The sequence below is a fragment of the Dermacentor albipictus genome, chromosome 1 (genome assembly GCF_038994185.2).
Source record: "Dermacentor albipictus isolate Rhodes 1998 colony chromosome 1, USDA_Dalb.pri_finalv2, whole genome shotgun sequence".
Classification (NCBI taxonomy): domain Eukaryota; kingdom Metazoa; phylum Arthropoda; class Arachnida; order Ixodida; family Ixodidae; genus Dermacentor; species Dermacentor albipictus.
The window spans coordinates 325,977,203-325,995,716 of NC_091821.1; the positions used below are offsets into that span (position 1 = coordinate 325,977,203).

At 47.3% G+C, this 18,514-nt stretch overlaps 2 protein-coding genes across 2 annotated transcripts in view; both read right to left on the bottom strand.

The window, feature by feature from the left end:
- Positions 1-174: 174 nt before the first annotated feature.
- Positions 175-18,514, bottom strand: part of LOC135908910 (uncharacterized) — a 662,802-nt gene continuing 644,462 nt past the window's right edge. The window contains exon 4 of the mRNA XM_070535435.1: positions 175-304. Coding sequence (XP_070391536.1) covers positions 216-304 — 89 coding nt within the window. The 3' untranslated portion in view covers positions 175-215. The remainder of the gene's footprint in view (positions 305-18,514) is intronic.
- Positions 14,581-17,384, bottom strand: LOC135908872 (neprilysin-1-like). The gene is made up of 2 exons (XM_065440711.1): positions 17,209-17,384; positions 14,581-16,806 (listed from the first exon to the last, which is right to left on the bottom strand). Exons 1-2 carry the CDS (start codon positions 17,272-17,274, stop codon positions 14,827-14,829), a joined length of 2,046 nt encoding a protein of 681 aa, XP_065296783.1. The 5' UTR covers positions 17,275-17,384; the 3' UTR covers positions 14,581-14,826.

Consider the following 18,514-nt stretch of genomic DNA (forward strand, 5'->3'; position numbering starts at 1 on the left):
ACTGTGTAAAAGTGGGTACTGCAGCAGGCAACTAGTCAAAAAAGAAAGTGCACTTTTGGCCAAGAAGCACACCAACCTCATTTCACAAGCACAAAGGTGCCTGCAGGCAGGTTTAAAGGGGGGGGGGGCAAGAGACATTGTTATAGTTGTTATGATACACAGGTAAGTATGGTAACCCCACACAATCAGCAATAACAGGTATCATGAGGCTCATATCAGCAAGGATTTGCAGCTAAGAAACTGACATGGTAACGTGATTTCGCTTGGAGGGTGAAGCATTGCCAGAGCCCTTGGACTTGCGAGTCTGTGAGAAAGCAAACAAGTAACTTTCATAAGTTCAAGACCTGGTTGTAATCCAGTCTGGCTTGAGTAAAAATATTGTCCTTTTCGGTTTGAGAAGACTACAATGCATTGAGGTCAATAACACAAGACTCAAATTGCTGACAGCTTTTTATGTGGGTTTACCTGGTTTGATAAGACTAACCACTGAGCGCTTTCACTCTATGACATTTCACTCATTGGGTAGACTAGGTCGTTTCACAAGATAATGCAAGCTGCACTAATTTTTTCAAGGAGTGGACATCCCTTCTTGATTCATAGTCCAAAGGTTTCAAATGTAAAGGTCTCACATGTAAAGGTTGCACATTTTGCATAACCATGAGAAATCCACGTTCTTTGTGCCACTTTCTTGTAGTAGCTGGTGCGTGAAGTGTGGTGGCAGGGCCCCCCACCTGGACCTGCCATTGCTTCCAGCTGATGGACATAAGAAGTCGCCTATGACTGGTTGGCCCGCACATTTCTGGGAGCAAAGAAAGCTTGCAATATATATATATATATATATATATATATATATATATATATATTCATTTCCAATACCTTGAAAGTTTCAAATTGTTTACTGCTCCTATAAACCGTCTGACTTAAACTAACAAAGTCGCCATTTTGTGTGGCCAACTGTGTAAGCTGCCTAATGCTTTTCCATTTCAAATAAGACCTGCAAAGCTCGAGGTCACGGGATCAAATCCCGGCCATGGCGGCCGCATTTCAATGGGGGCGAAATGCAAAAAAAAAAACACCCGTGTACTTTGATTTAAGTGCACGTTCAAGAACCCTAGGTGATCAAAATTATTCCAGAGTGCCCCACTACGGCGTGCCACATGATCAGATCGTGGTTTTGACACTTAAAACCCCATAATGTAATTTTTTTATATAAGGCACATTTAGAAAATGCTCTTGTAATGCACACTTATCAAACAACACGAGGCGCAACTATCAAACAAATCTGTCGACCACATCTTTGTGCTGTTTTCGGCACTGCATGAGATATTGGTAAGTAACCTTTATCTGCTATCATTTGTACCGTCAACAATTTTTAGTTCTGAGCAGAAGTTATTAGACCAAGAAAGAACAAGGGTGTTGGCTGTTAAGTAAACATGAAAGCCTTGTTTTCTGCTCTGAAAATACGAAATATATAACACAGGGCGTGTAGTGTGTTACCTTTGTAGTGCAATTCCTAATTGAAGAAATACGTGATTTCGCTTGGAGGGTGAAGCATTGCCAGCGATGCCTCGTCATTTCATAGACAATATGAATTGTTTATGCAAACGGCCGGGTAGTGCGCCCAAGGACAAGCAAGGACAGAGTTCACCGCGACCGTCCCGACGCTGGCCTGGCGATTAGCGCGTGTGTTTGTACCAAAGAGGTGGTTTCGCGCCGTCCTCATGCCTCCGAAAGTCAGCAGATCACGTGACCTGCAATACAGAGCACGCGGGAAGCCGCGAACCTTCTCGGCTCGCCCTCGCAAGCCTGCTCAGGCAAACGACGCAGATCACGTGACCTCCAGCAAGCACGGCGCACGGGCCGCGCTTTCCTCCGTGCATGTGGCATCTCGCCCTGCACAGCATGACGGCGACATCGCGACATAAAAGGCTACGTGAGCTGCGACGAGCACCAGTTTTACGTATACCACGTGTCTTCGCTAACGCGGGCCAAGCTGTTAAAAAAAAAAAAAGCCAGCGGCTACAGGACGATGGGACCAACGGTGTTTCGTTAGCAAGCGCCTTGCGCGCACTGGTGAATTTTTTTCTGTTACTATTAATTAGCTAATTAGTCAAAAGTTGTTGTTTAAATTTATAATTACCCGCATAATGCTCGCTACGGTTTCACTAGTTATGTTATCCGCTCTTTAAAGTTGTAGCGCAAAACGCGAAAGAGAATGCGAGTGCGAAAGGGGTTTCAAATAATCGCTCAATGGCCGACTTGGTGGCCGCGAAAAAGTGACATGGTGACGATGTAGCTGTCGGCTAGTACTGCGAGCTAGTAGCCGGGTCATGCTGTTTGCTTCAGCATTGCGCGCCGGCTTAAGGCGTCGATTAAAAATACGACTGAAGCTAAGAAAAAAAAAATTGAGAAAGCAAACCGCAGCGTTTTTCCACTAGTTGCAGCCAACAGCTACTCCGGTGCCTTGTCACTTTTTCGCGGTCACTAAGTCCGCCATAGAACAGTGTTGGTTCATTGAAACCTCATTTTAAGAGCGCTGCTATCGGCGTGCGAAGAGCGTGGGGCCGTCTTCACTTCGTACTCATTCTGACATTTTGCGACACTTTTGAAATATGGAAGAAATAAGTGAGAAAAATAAAGAGTTTGAAACAGTTGAATATGATCTTTTTGAATGCGATCTACAATTTGACATACGAGGTTACGCAATCATCCAAGCAAGTATAAATTAAGCAAATAATTTTGACTAATTAGCTATTAAATGATAGCAAAAAAAAGTGCCAGTTTCGCCCGAAAGGCGAAGCATCGATTGCGATAGCAAATTAGTGGACTGCCATACAAAGACAATAATGTTGGGGCCCATGAAAAGCGTCGCAAACATTTCCCATTAAACTGTCTTTCGCCAACTGCGTCGCAAGTCTCGGTACGTGCCGTAAGCCGAAAGTCCTTGAAGTTAGTCGCAGACTGTGAAACAAAATTTCTCATCTTACCGTAGTCCAACAGTGCAGTGTAGCCGCGTCGAAGTGCAGAAGGAACGCAAGAATACGCCGGGAGCCCAACCAACAAGGCTGCATCTAAAAAAAAAGTCGCTGTTTCGCCCGAAAGACGAAGCGTCGACAGCGATAGAAAATTAGTGGACAGCTAGCTACACGAAGGATAGTAGTTTTATCAGCGATATAAACTGTTAAAGATAGGCATACTAACTAAATTAATAAGCATAGTGTCATGCGCGCACAAGCAAACACGGACACATATCATAAATATCATGTGACTCGATGAGCGCGGGAACTCTGTTAAAACGCTGGGGTGAGGAAGCGCGGCAGCAGCAGCGAGCGACTTGACCTTCGTGCTGCGCCTCACATCAACGCGAACCAAGTCGCGAAAACACAGCGCGGTGGACTCTGTCCCTGTCGCGGATAGCTTTCAACATGCAGCGGCCACGAGTAGAACGCGCCTCCCTTCACTACCCTCCCCCCGGATCCTTGCGCGTGACGAAAAACAGCATGCTTCCTTCCCGCTTTCCTATCTTCCGTGCGTGAGACTGAGCTGGCTCACCCTCGCAAGCTTTCACTCGCACATACAGCATACTGCGCGCGGCGACGAGTTTGTCGCCGTTGGACTTTATGCGAAACCTCACGACGACGCCGACGGCAGAAATGCGCCTGGAGTGTCCATATAATTGCTATCGCAATAAAATTCAACAGTGTGTGCAAGGGGACTGCTAACAAAACACTGTTGGTCACGTCGACGCATATCGGGGCCCCACTTTTAAACAGCTTGGCTGGCCTTAGCTTGGACGCATTGTATTTTGCCTTCTTCAATAAACGTTGCTTTGCTAATTGTTTTGTTGGTATTAGCAATATAACGTTAACTGTAAAGTAACATTTATTGGATAATTATGTTTTTCCCAATAAATTTATATCGCCATTAACAATGTTAATTTTCTGGATGAAGCAAAATATTTGCAAGAGTGGTGTGAAAATTGTGTAGCATCACAGCAGTCATCATGGCCCTTGAGAGTGTAAGCTACGGCCCTTCAAGATACTTGAAAAAAGCTTCATAATTTTCCCAGCATGAACATTACCTGGTCAATGGAAAGGTTCACCAGCCAAACAAATTTATTTGCTTAGAACTCATTTAGTTATCCTGCTGCACGTCTGGCAGGCGTGTACTCCTGTAAAGGGTGCACCGCTACCTGTGTTGTAGTACTGTGGCGAAGACATTTGGTTTGACAGGAGTGTTGCTATCATATCTTTTTTAGCTTAGTAGTAAACGAGAAGAAAGGGGGTTAACCGAGGGGCCCAATTTTTATTAGTCATATCATAAGAAGCCAACAAACACTGACACCACGGACAACATAGGGGAAATTACTTGTGCATATATAAATGAAATAAAGGAACGATAAATTAAGGGAAATTAATAATTATGGGGTTTTACGTGCCAAAACCACTTTCTGATTATGAGGCACGCCGTAGTGGAGGACTCCGGAAATTTCGACCACCTGGGGTTCTTTAACGTGCACCTAAATCTAAGTACACGGGTGTTTTCGCATTTCGCCCCCATCGAAATTAAGGGAAATTAAAGTGGATGAAAAAACTACTTGGCGCAGGTGGGAACCGAACCGACAACCTTCGCATGCGAACAGCTTGCGACAGCATGCGACAACCTTCGCATGCGAAGGTTGTGGGTATATATATATATATATATATATATATATATATATATATATATATATATATATATATATATATATATATATATGTATATATATATATATATATATATATATATAGAGAGAGAGAGAGAGAGAGAGAGAGAGAGAGAGTGTTCAAAGTTAGACTTTCCGAGTTTTTTAATAGAACGCGAAGATGAGTACACCGAAGCCATTTTTCTTCTAGGTTATGCGGCCAGGCGGTCGCAAACTGTGAGGGTAATTGTCGTCGCAATCTCAGTATTTAATTAAATTCGGTAATTAACTTCTTATTTACTGCAGTTAGGAGGTATATTTATATTGAAAACTCAGAGGCGGTGCCATTTGGTGACTATCGCATTTTGTACAGTTTTAGTAACGCGCCTGTGTCCCGAGATATGCACGTCTGAAATTTCACTCCAAGCCGTCTAATTACGCATGCGAGATGGCGGCACCCGCTATGAGGCCTCTCCCTAGTGTCACGCAGCTGTTGCGTATGACGCTCCGTCTGACAAGAATGCGGGGTGACAGGTGACAGTGATTACTTGTCGTTCTTGGTCACCGTTTTCGTTCGTGGCCAGTGGAACCGAAGGATGACTTTGCATGGCGTCTTGGCCGAGCTCTTTTTTGAAGCAACGACTTGCAGATTGGCGACAAGGCGCGGTGCCACCGTACACGTACTGTCGAAGCAATCAAGTGTAGGATTACGATACTGGCTTCGGTTTTATTTATTTCTTTTCTTTTTGCATTTCGGAGGCTCAAAGTCACGCAAGCGCTAAGCATGAAACAAAGGTGACAGCTGCTGGGCAGCTTCTTAGTCCGGCCTCGAAAACTCCGCCACTCCGCCGCTTTGGTGGCAGAGGTAATTGGAGCCATCCATCAGGAGCGCGGGAAAGCAATTCAGCTCGCAGCCACAACGGCCACCGTAGTCGTCAACAAAGTACACCGGAGCAGCATTTCGCTCAACCGAAACAGTACCCTCCAAGCCGAGGAAGTGGCCATAGCGCTCGCGCTCTCCCAAATAGAGATTGAAGTCATAGTGACCGACTCACAACAGGCGTGCCGCAACTTTGCTAGCGGAAGAATTTATACCACTACGCTCCAGATCATCAATCAAAAGCCGCCAACGAGATCAGTCATGATCATCTGGGTGCCAGCTCATCACGGCATTCCTGGCAACGAGGTCGCCAACCACGTGGCTCGAGATTTGACCCACCGAGCCGACGCCGAGGAATATGAACCCGAGCGCATGCACGCTCTAATCTCGTACCAAGACATCACACAACACTACAAGCTAACCCGCAGAAGATATGCACCCCCACACAAGTCACTACCTAGAGAGCGGGGGCGATTCCTCTGAGCTCTACAGGTTAATACATTCCCCCACCCAACCAGAAATCACCTCATAGCCCCTACACAATTCTTTCCGCAATGCCGCTCCTGCGCAGAGCCCGGGTCCCCCAGGCACATAGCAGGGGGTTGCAGAGCAGCACGATTAAATCCCCCGAACCCTTACCACACCAACGAGTTTTGAGAGAGAGCCTTGGCCAGCTCCGAGCTCGAGGATCAGCAACGGCTGATTGCGAGGGCCCAGGACTCGGCCCGAGCTCAAGGCATTCTGAAATGAGGACGCCTCTCCAAAGCTGCAGTTATCCAATAACATTGTTTATTCTTTGCCTCTCTCCCTTGCACAGCCTCCTAGATCGGCGCGCGTGGGTACGCGCCGATCCAGGAGGCCGTGCCTTTTCGCCTCTCCTCTCAACTCCTCTCCCCTTGCCCTTCCTCTATACGACCTCAGTTTCGACTGTCTCCGTGCGCGCCCTCCGGCCCGGCGCCAGCTTAGCCTGCTGCATGAAGTTTCATGTTTCGTTATCTGCTGTTATCGGGAAGCGTGCGCTGCTGTGCGTTGACTGGCGTGGGCAGTTTCATGAGTTTCGTGGTCCTCGATAGCTGCGTGTTTGTGATGCGCGATGTTTCACCCGTTCCACGACTCCCACCGCTTGTCCATGGTGCAGGTGCACGAATACCTCAAAAACAAGTCTTGCAAGGTTCTTTCGGGTGCCTAAAGACAACGGGTGAGCGCGCACAGCCAAGCATATAAGGCGCATGTACACAATCACGGCCCTGTGCATATGTGTGCTCCATGAGTCTCCGGACGTCGTTGCGCCTTGATTGTGCTACACTTCCCTTTTACCGGTGGGGAAAGCTGACAAATAGATGTTCCTCCTCATCGTCACCTTGTCTATGACTTGTTTTTCTGTGCCAAGTCTCATTCTGCAACTACAGTAAATCACCCAGTTTTCCATTCCGCCCTCAGTGCTTTTTCTGCGTGTCACCGTACTACAAGTGTACTAACAGCTGAAAAATTACTGTTCGTGTTTATAAAGGTTATAAGCAGGGATAAGGTGCCCCAGAAAGGCTGGCCAACGTTTCGATAGGAGGACCTATTTTCGTCAAAGGCGGCCTCGTCATCCTCGGTATGTTAGTTTTAAAGGCTTAGCATAGTGACGTCACGTGCGGTTGTTGTCGGTGGCGGCTGGTTGTAAAGGGAAGTAGGCAACGTTCCTATCGAAACGTTGGCCAGACTTTCTGAGGCACCTTATCCCTGTGTATGACCTTTATACCACAGTGTGTTATTCCACCTGTCAGCCCCTTTCTTGATTTTGGATGTTCGTGTTTATATATTATCTCAGCAAGTGCCGATGAGAAAAATGCGCGAACGACCTTCATGTGTAGGTATGATGGGATTTTTTTTCTGGAAAGCATGAATATTGCAAATGCCCTACATGCAGATTTTTGCAGTTCGTGTTTATAACACAAAGCATTGCCCGGTAAGTATGACTTGGTGCCTCAAGTGGCGTAATTTCACTGCTAAGCATTGCATTCGTGGTGAAATAAAAGTCATGTTGTTGGCCTATTTCACCTGGTCTTTGATTGAAGAATGCGCCTTTCTCTGAATGTTTTCTATGTGCTGCTACAAAAGCCACCTTCTGCTGACCCTTGCCAGCGTTACTCAAGTTGTGGCCAAGTGCAAGATAATGTGGATTTCCGTTTTAACGCGACAGCGTTAAGGAGCTCGTGTCGCAGAAAAGCCGGTGTCGTCGGCGTCGGCTGCCATGAGTGAAAAATCCCGGAAGGCAATTCATAAATAAAAACAACTTACAAGATGGGCTGGGTGGGAATCGAACCAGGGTCTTCGGAGTGTGAAACGGAGACGCTACCACTCAGCCATGAGTTTATGAGCAAAAACAGTAGAATGTGAATATTACATGGCCATGAAAAACAACTAGTCAACGCCGGACCAGTGTGGTGTGATAAGAGCGATGTAGGCTAGTCACTTTGTCCAAATCACTTAGACAATCAGGAGGATCACTCTGTGCGTAGAAAAATTCGTGTGTATGTAGCACGCTTTCAATGAAGTATTCATGTGCTGGGGCCTGAACAATGCGCTAATGTCTAATATCCATACGCGTTCGCCACACGCTATGCATGCGCAGAAGCGTTAACAGATCGACAGGCACTCCATCTGGTTCTGCGCATGGCAGGAAGCGTATCCCGAAAGCACTTAACGGCAATTCCTTTTTAAAGTGGCCTTTTAGAATATCCCACAAGAACACTGCGTCATGCATGGTAGTCCAGAAAGATATGCTCAATCGTCTCCGGTTTTTTGCATATAAGGCAATTTACAGACCAAGGTACAAAAATTCCATTGCTTTGCAACCACGGTTTCAATATACAGGCACTCAGCCATGAGTTCGATGGTTCAAAGCGAGACAAAAGCGCCTCTAGTGAACGCGGTGCCGCCTAAGAAACGTGCCGTAGAAAGTTATACTGCGGTTGGACGGATGCAAAACTTTAATGAAGGTCCTGAGGTACACGACTCAGCGCGCTGCGGGCCGCTCCCACGTTGGGACAGTCAGGTCATGACCGACCGCCGCATTGTGGGCCCTCTGAACAGCCCATAGTTGCGCCCCGGCATCGGGGTTCTTGATAGCGGAGAGCCACATGTCCTCATTGATTTGTTCCGTGCCTCACAACGAGGCGCAACGCCAGAGCATATGGTCTAGACTAGCGATGTCATTGCAGTGCCTGCAAGAACTAGTGGCATAGGTGTCGGGATAAGGTTTGTGGAATAAAGCCGGGCTGAGATACGAGCCTGTTTGCAGTAATCTGAGGGTCAATGTCTGCGCTCTATTTAACTTCTTGTGTGTATATGGGTAATTATGAGCATGTGAATTACAGATGTCCCAGTTAAACGAGTAGCGAAGTACGTTTCCGCTACATTTCTTCTGCGCTTGGCGCACACGCAGAGCCATCTTGGGGCAAACACAGAAGACCCCCTCCTTGCAATGTACGGCGCTGCCCCGACAGGTGGCGTGCCACTCGCCCGTTTCTCCCATTCGTCTCGCCAAGAGCATGCCGAGCGAATGAGTGGGCGGTGCGAATGGGATGCGATAACGCTATCGCGTTGCACTCTTGAAGGCGAAGCTTAAGCATCCTCCAATCTTTTAGCACAATGTTGTTTTTGTCCTGCGATGTCTTTTTCATTTTCTTCAGTAGTAATTAACATGCCACGCATTTAATATACATTTGTGCAGGTTTAAAATAAGCTCTTGTTTTTTTTTGTATGGCTGTCAATAAAACAATCTTAGCATTTTACTATCTTTTAGGTATTTTGCATGTCATTGGTTTTGCTATTACCAGTGAATTTTCTCTTTGTCTAGTTGTCACGAATATGTCATACGTGTCGTCCTGTTTTGTGCAATATCTCAGTGAGTATATCAGAAGCTCTCAGTGTGCATATCAGAAGCTCTTCTACACTTTGGTCTTTATGGCATTATATAAAAATATTGTTACGTGTGGAAATACACAGATGAAAGAGGCTATATACAAGCTAGTTACACTTGAGCCAGACCGCCAGGCTGACACTCGCTCGCGCCAAGGGCACAGACCCACTTCGTCATCGTTCTCGCGGCGGCTCGTCCCTAGAGCATCGCTCGATGATATCGTAATAATATCTTATGTGTGTACATGAAACGGCTTCCGCGTTTTCCTGAGTTTTTTTTTTTTTACTGTCTGTTAACTTTTGTGTTGTTTAGCAGTCATGTACAGGTCATGCATTTTTCACTTTTTTTTTGTGAGCGTGTATCATACCAAGTTATGAGAAAATATTTGTTTTCGGAAACGGAAGTCAATAAAACGAGGCCAAAGATCTGTTGTGTTGGAAGTGGAATTTATATAGACGAGAAAACCATGGCCAGGCGGCGCTACTGCGCCTCTCCTGACAGCGCCCCAATGTGGAAACGCCAAGCAGCGCGGTCGCGTCGTGGCGCAGTCTCCGCTTCGTTTACGTTGTGCCGTCCGCGCTTTTCTTCGCTGCTCGTTCTCACGGCGCTCCGTTTTCGACGGCGGCAGATCGCCTGCTAGCGCAACAGCGATGCAAAGATTGCCGTGCGGTTTCAAGAAGGTTGCCGACGCCGACAGATTTTTTTCATGGCGGCAACCTCACGATAGGGGATCGTCTGCTTCCGAACGTGTACGGCGTTGAACAAATTGTGGACGGTGATGTGAGAGTGAAAGCCAAGTGCGTGTCACAGGTGTCCGACAAGATCGTAGACGACGTCGAGTTAGAGGTACGCACCATGTTCAGAAATTTAGCCACTTTTATTTCAATTACACCATAAGTCACACTGGCAGCAGGAACTTCTGTTGTCATACTACTCGATCACTGCAGATCCATTGGGCTGCTTCTTGACGGTTCGATCACTTCACAAAGGCATGTTCTGGAGTCTGTTTCACACGAATCTTGCTGCTGCTCAAGAGCTGCGTCGCTGAAGTACGAAAGCACATGTCCCGGTGGTGCTGACTGCTGAGAAGACTGTTGTGATTGCCATTGGTCTGTTTGGCGCCGCTTCCATCTGCATCGCATATAAATGAAACAGTATGTGTGCCTATTTGTTGTGGGGATTAAATTACTCCCAATAATATGTTTGCAAAGGTAACGTTCTTGTGATTGTGCGCATATATTATTCTACAAGAGTGGTACCACTACAAGTTATGATACTTGCACACTTAGATACTTAGAAAGCATGGGCAAACAACAAACATAACACGCACGTCTCGAGCGGCTGCTTTCCGATCTGCCGCTTCCCGACGCACGCGACGACCGCGGCTTGCATTAAATACGGTCTGCTACCACACAAAAGTAGCGCGCGGCCTCTTTCGTTGCCTGCACAACTAGTAATTTAAGTTGCAGCGTTTGCAAAAGGGAAATAATTCTCTTGAGCTCGTCCATGCCGATCGCGAGGGAAGGCACAGTGCAATCAAATAAATTCGGGGGTTCTAAGTGACAAAACCATGCCAAAACCACGAAATCATTATGAGGCCCGCTGTAATGGGGAGTCTCAGGAATAATTTTAACCTCTGGGGGTTCTTTAACGTGCACAAAAATCAAAGCACATGGTAACAAGGGTGTTCTTGCATTTTGCCCCTTTCGAAATGCGGCCGCCGTGGCTGGGAATCGAGCACGCGTCGTAGAGCTTAGCGGCGCATCACGGATGCATTTACCGCTAAACGGCGGATTCCACCACAATTCAACAACGCGACACGACTAAACAAACGGCCGTGCACTAAAAACAGGCATATGACTTTTCTGCTTTCAAGATATTACACACGAATGCGAAAGTATGAGACTTACTTGACTCGGCCGCGCACTGCAGTTATCCATGCTTGTCGTCTGTCCTTCTCGTACCACATCGCAGGAAATCTGTAGAACTTCACGGGCGGCGTAGAACCTTTCGAGTTTTCGAGGCTGCTGTGGCAATCGACAACACATCAGTATTGCGTGCCACCTTTCCTGGCTGATGAGGTCGCACTCGGCATCGCAAAAACCACGCGCACGAGCGCTCCCGCCGTACAGAACACGGGCGCGCGCCAGCGCAGCGACGACCCTCTAAACTTCCATCGTTCCGCTAGGGGAGCATTCGGCGCTGGTGCCGCGCGGGCAAACTTTAGGTTGCCTCGTCTATACGGTCTGGCATATGCTGGCATACTGAAAGTATGGACAAGACTGCGTACGTGCTAACGCATAAAGAACCCACGGCGCACCACGCGCCAGTTCGCAAACAATGCCTGCGGTAGCGCGCGCGCGGTATATATATATATATATATATATAAAAAGAAAACCGCGCCTTTGTGCCGCGGACAGACAAAAAGAAAGCAGTGAAGGCGCGCGGGCAATGGGGAAGGGTGTAGAGGGAGCGGTACGGGTCGTCATAATAAAAACGAAAAGAAAAAACAAAGAGCGTCAGGGTGAGGAGGCGCCGCATGGCTGCTGTTCCTGTTGCCATGACAGTGTAAACAGTCGTGTGCGCCGCCATTTTGCCAAATTATCGCCCTCCTGCTAGGGCCGTAACTGAAGGGAACCTTGGCGCTAGCGTCGAAAGCGCGTCTGCTTAAAAACAGCCAATGGCAGCCATGCGGTGATTCACCCCTGGGCCTTAGTTGCCAGTGGTGTTCCAGGGATGAACCTGTCCGAAGTGTGTGATTTGTGGGTCCTGCATTGCCTACGTCTGAAAAACTGCTGTTAAATAGAAGGACGTCTGTGAACTGGCGTGAGTAGTGCACTTCATTGTTGTATGCCTGGCGATTTTTTTTGTTCTTCGCGGCTTCGCGAAAGTGCCGAACAGATGAGGCATCGCCTTGCAAGGGCATCAAGTGAACCCCCTGAACTTCCATTATGTGCCTTTCTCTTTGCCACTTATTGCCTCCACTAAGCTGGGCAGTTGGAAGAAGCACGCCCTGCGTTGGGACCTATTGCGTTGGAAAATGGCTGCTTCGTCTGGGTCGAGGTAATATTGTACGGCAGAAAAAATTGATGTAGTGCTATCAATGGCGGAGATGAACGGCAATGCCTCATTAGCAATGAGTACATACGCGTCTCGCCATCCGGATCGGCGAGTTCCAACCAAAGCAACATTTGTTAGCATTTCCAGACGTTTTCGCACAACAGGCTCAGTTCACAAAAAAGACAGCCCAAGAAGAGCATCATTGATGAGAACTTAGAAATTGACGTCCTTGCCTGCGTGCATGCAATGCCAAATGTAAGCATCAGAGAGATTTCTAAACAATGCGGGAAAAGCGTGGGAACAGTGCACAACACTATAAAAAAGCACGAATTTCGTTCATATACCATGGGAGTCTTCAGGACCTAAGTGAGGCACACTTTGAAAAACGAGCAGACTTTTGCAATTGGGCCCTAATAAAAATTGACCAGGATAAGGATTTCGTACAAAGAGTGATCTAGACTGATGGGGCTCGATTTTGCAGGAACGGCACAGTGAACATTCACAATGCTCACTAGTGGTCGCAAGGACATCCTCACTGGCTGCGGCAACGCAACCACCAAATTCGCTGTTGTCTAAATGTATGGTGTGGCATACTTGGGGACAAAATCATTTGACCTCACTTATTCGAAGGGAACCTCGATGGAAAGAATTATGCGTACGAAATTCTTGCCGGTGTCGCTGATAAATTTTCCCGGAGTCTCCCTCTCAAAAAACTGCGGCAAGCTTGGTTCCAGCATGACGGGGTCCCGCCATATTTCTCCTCCACCGCGAAGAACTGGTTAAACTATCTTTCCACGGCAGTGAATTGGACGCGAAGGAGACATGTTTTGGCCGCTGGGATCCCCTGATCTCTCTCCACTGGACTTCTTTTCGTGGGGCTACGTTAAAGATAGCGTTTACGCACTTGAGCCCACCGATGTCAACAACATGAAGATGACAATAGTTACTGCCTGTAGAAGCATCGACCCGGAAGTCCTGCGCAGAGTTGTCGACTCAACGCGAAAGCGGTTCATGTGGTGTGTTACAGCGGAAGGCAAGCATTTCGAACATCTTTAAACCGTTGGTTTCTTGGCGATTGTCATAATTCTAAGTTGAGCAAGATTTCATATCACTCGAAAATATTGTGTAAGCAATGATATATTTGAGGCAAATTTCTGAAATGGTTGTATGTTTTGTTTGTACGCAGGCCATGGATTTACACTGTACTGTGTTTTTTTGTTCTTTTATTGTTACTTCTTTCGAAGTAATGCCGGAATCGAAGCTGAGTGTAACTAAATACGTTGACACAGTTTCATGCTCTGTTATGAGGGCTGGTAGACGCGTTCTAATATTAAAAAGGTGACGGAGAATACGGGCCATTAACCTGCGTTTCCTAAGCGCTGAAAATGCACGGTCGCAAATTTTCTTTACGCATGTGCAAGGCGCCCTTGAAACTGGTTAATGATGTGATGTATGGCAGCTGATGCTGTCGCTTTATGTTGTGAGATGGCATTAATTTAAATCATTCTGCAAAGCTTCCATAATTATATGGAAAAAGCAGAGCAGTATCGCTGCACCTGAGCGCATAAGCCTTAAGCGGCATGGCGTCTTGTCACCCACTCTAGCAATTGCTCAAAGACACAGGGCTCGTCTCACGTCGCCCGCACAGTCATTCTTCCGTTTCGCTGGCCAAGAACGGAAACGCTGGCCGAGAACGAAAAGTAATCACCCTCGCCTATCACCCAACATTCTTGTCAGACGGAGCGCCATACGCAACAGCTGCGTCACATTAGGGAGGGGCCTCACGTGCGTAATTAGACGGCATGGGCTGAAATTGCAGAGGTGCATATCTCAGGACACAGGCGCGTTAGTAAAATTGTACAATATGGAATAGTCACCAAATCGCATCGCCTCTGAGTTTTCAATATAATAAACATACAGGCTAACTGCAGTAAATAAAAATGTAATTATAGAATTTAATTAAATACTGACGTTACGACGACAATTATCCTCACAGTTTGCGACCGCGTGGCCGCATAACCCATAGGTAGACAAATGGCTTCTGCGTACTCCTCGTCGCACTTTTTTTAAAACCCGGAAAGTCTAATTTTGAACACCCTGTATATATATATACATATATATATTATGTTCAGGAAACAAACCGATTCAGAGCTTCAGAGCGCAATCCAAGCAAGAAAAATACATGACGAAACTCTCTAGATTTAGGACATCGGAGACGTTGCTAGTCATGAACATCAAAGTTAGTATACCTAACAGTTTCGTTTAGTATGCTAAATTGTCACATTGGGCAACTCAAAGCACAGTGCATTTCGTCTTAGCGTTCATATACGTTTCCGGTGAGCATTGAAAGGCGTCTGCAAATGCATCGAACAGCCGGAGGACAGGCGAGCACGGGTCATCCTCGTCGCGGTAGAGATCGGTAGCACCACAGCGCATTAAGCACCAGGCGATGAAGAAGGTCTGCAGCGCCGTGTAGTCGACGAGACCCGAAATGCGCAGGTCATCATCGCCGGATTTGGCGAACGCATCCAATATCTCTGACAAGGACGCCAGCTCCACAATCGCGTTGCTGGGCAATTCGGCGTGCTTCTCAAACGCCTGCTTGACGCACTGGCGTGACAGGCTCAGTTCGAACTGCGCGGAGGGCTGTTGCTCAATATGGTTGAGCGCCAGCTGTGCGGTAGCCAAACCAATTTGGTCTCCGAGGGCACCGTACTTGACCGCGGGCGTCAACTTGACGTCGTACATGGGAAACAGGAGCGCAAACGGTGACAAGATGAAATCCTTAATGTCCTGGTCGAGACGGAACAGGCTACGGCCTGAAAGCACGGCCTCTCCAAGAACTCCTAGACTGGCGTTGAAGGCTCGCAGTGTCTGGGACATAATCCTCCAGTTGATCACGAACGAGTGCGACATATCGGGCAAGTGCCATACAGTGTGCTCAAGGTCGTAATGCCGACGGTATTCCAGGACAAAGAATACCCGGTCCAATGTGCCCCAGTCGGCAACCAAAGAAGCGGACTCTGAGAAGGCCGACTGACTTAAGCGACGCGCGAAGGACTTCCTCACTGCCAGCACCAGATCCCTCACATCCTGCCGCACCTCGGTGGTAAAAACTTCTGCGTTGAACTCCGCGAAAATTGCGTCACCGAAAATATGGTAGGAAAGAAACAGGCAGTTCTGTCCGAGCATTAAGTCTTCGGTGTCAAGTCCGTAGTGGTTTCTGAGCAGCTCTCGGTTAGCGAGCGGAGCGGTGAAACGCACGGCGCACCAGGAAAGGTAGAGGTGCATCCTGCCGTCCCCATGTTGCGACCAAAGCTCGAAGAACGTGACGAGGAAAGGTTTGCTGGACGTGTAATACTTGACGCTGCTTTGTATTCTCACCCACTTAGCGAGGCGCTCCGTCCAGTTTGAGCTGTCTCTATACAGTTCGTCAGTGTCTAGCTCTTCCAATGATGCGCTCTCGCGGTGTCTCGGCATCACGCTTTCTAGCTTCGTCGCCATAAGTCCTTCTACTTCCTCGACTTGACTGTATGCTTGTCCTTCCGGAACGCCTTGACCGTAGTGCCTGAAGACCACATCGAAATAGTGCCGTCTTTCTTCCCTCGTGCTCAATCGGGCACGCAGATTTACCAGCTCTCTGAATGACATGGCGGGCTCGATGCTGACCTTGAAGACGTGCTTATCTTCTTTTACGCGAACGTGTAATATGGAGGGCCAGTTGAGCTCCAAGTCGAGATACAGCATGGTGTCGAGCACGTCGGGGTTCGATGGTACGAGGGGCCACGTGACTCCGGCTTCTTCGAGGAACACCCTTATGGTGATCATCTCGTCTCGCTCGCCTCGGCTCACGGCGCTGCAGCTACTGAAGAACGCGCGGACTTGCTCGCGCACACTCTGATGCTGCGGGAGATTATGCGCGGAAGTCAGGCTTTTGAAGAGTGTCTCCAGCGCTGTCGCGTAGAGCATGTGGCGGGTGGACGCCTTGGCGGTGTTGCGCTTCTTCCACTGGCCACACACGAAGTGGCCGAAGTTTTCGCACGGAGGTACTGACTCGTTCAGAGATCTCCGCGCCAATTCTGCGAAGTCTCGGCAGGCGATTGTGGCGCAAACACCTTTCTGGGTCCGTATCACTCTGGTCGCGACCAACGTGACAGCGGCGACGAGAATGGCGATGACTACCACTGTTAGGAGCAGTCGCAGTTGAAGCGGGTTGTCGGTCTGCTGCCTTGATTCGATGATCGGCGGGTACGGTAAGGATGACGAGGGATCCTGGAAAGTCGGAATGCAGATATGGAAGAGTACATAGTCAAGCTGTTGGGGTACTTACGTGAGCCATCTACACCATGGCGCGAGACGCATTACTGCAGTATCGGATGCTTCAAAATTCACGTCTGCTAGCTTTTTTAACGTGTTAATGAACATAATAATCTTACATCCAGTATAAGAATGTTTGAACCCAGTGTCACATGTCAATAACGCCGTAGACTGCATCATCACCGTTATGTTATTGTTTTCGATGAACTTCGATACTAGGTAGACCAACCAAGCACTATCCTTACATTGTGGTATCGCGGACGATAAGCGTGTCACGCATTGAACCTTTTTCCGGATACCGTAGCTAAGCATGACAGTACCTGAGCATTGGAGGGATGCATAAGTTGTTAGCTTTACCTCTGCTTTAAAAACGACGGATGACCTTTCGTGGGAGCCGATTTTCCTGCGCCCGCCTGAGGACATGATTGACGCGGAAGAGTGAAGAGCCGAGGAGTTGACCGTAATATTGATCCTTTGATGAACGACACAAGCTGCGCAAAAGAACGAAGCTTCTTCTTTTGAAAGCAGGTGCCCACGCGGAAGTGCATGCCTGTGAGAGGGTAGTATAAGGATGATGATGATCTTAGACCTCGGCACATACCCACAAAGAGGAGGGGGGAGGAAAGTGCTGGCCAAAAAGTGAGCGGTAGAACAATGAGAATTAAGGGGGGCAGGATAGTAGCCATTGTAATAATCACAATATTAAGAGAAAGCTTCAGCTTGAGTGCTCCTATCTAAATAAGTGGGAAAGGAGAATTTCCTTTTCTCGGCAACCACTGCACCAAATTTGGCGAGGTTTGTTGCATTTAAAAGAAAAACGTAAAACATAATGACTGTTGGTTTCGGATTTTTAATTTAGGCCGTCGATATTATATTAAAAATTGGCAAAATTAAAACATATTCAGAAAACGAAACTATAAAGTTTACATCTCTGTAACTCAGTACAAAAAAGATACCACAATTCTGTAAAGTGCATCTAATAGTACACATAAAGCGGACAAAATTGATATGTTACACATGAATAAAAAACTAACAATACGGAAATACAAATTTTGCAGCCTCCTTGTAAACAACGTAACAACGTAACGTAACGTAACAAGTGCGTTGACAGACCGGGGGGGGGGGGGGAGTGGCCCTGGCTTTGATCTTGTGCACAGCGTTCCTTTACTCTCAATTCGACACGCTAACATACCTTCCCTCGTTTCCGCACCCTCCCGCCTTACACACTCTCCCCTTTACAAGAACCCCACCTATATAAACTGTGGCGAGGAAAGCGTACGTCGGCTTGAAGAAGACAAGTCCACTTGTCGAAACGTTGGCTCCAGCATTCACCTTGTTCACGTTTTGCTTATTGTAACAAATTCACGTAAGATATAAAATGACAATCAACTTTGTCTGCTTTCAATGATCTAACGGATGCCGTTCACAGAGCCGCGATGTCTGTTCTTTATGCAGAGCTATTAATTTGTGAACTTCGTGCTTTTATTTTTTTCAATCTTTCAAATTTTTGAAAACTCTTGTAACAAAATTCGGGCCCTGAATCAAAATTTTGCTTGCAGCTGTCACTATAATTTGACATTCTCTCTCAAATACACCTTTTATTAAAATAGGTCCAGGGGTTATATCAGAAAAAAAGGTTTTTTTTTGGGTTTTACATGTAGTT

Bases quoted from the DNA above. Each gene is read 5' to 3' on its own strand.
- LOC135908872 (XM_065440711.1), bottom strand. From the start codon at position 17,274: ATGTCCTCAGGCGGGCGCAGGAAAATCGGCTCCCACGAAAGGTCATCC. The intron at 16,807-17,208 runs GTAAAGCTAACA...CCGACTTTCCAG, and splicing joins CCGTCGTTTTTAAAGCAGAG to GATCCCTCGTCATCCTTACC.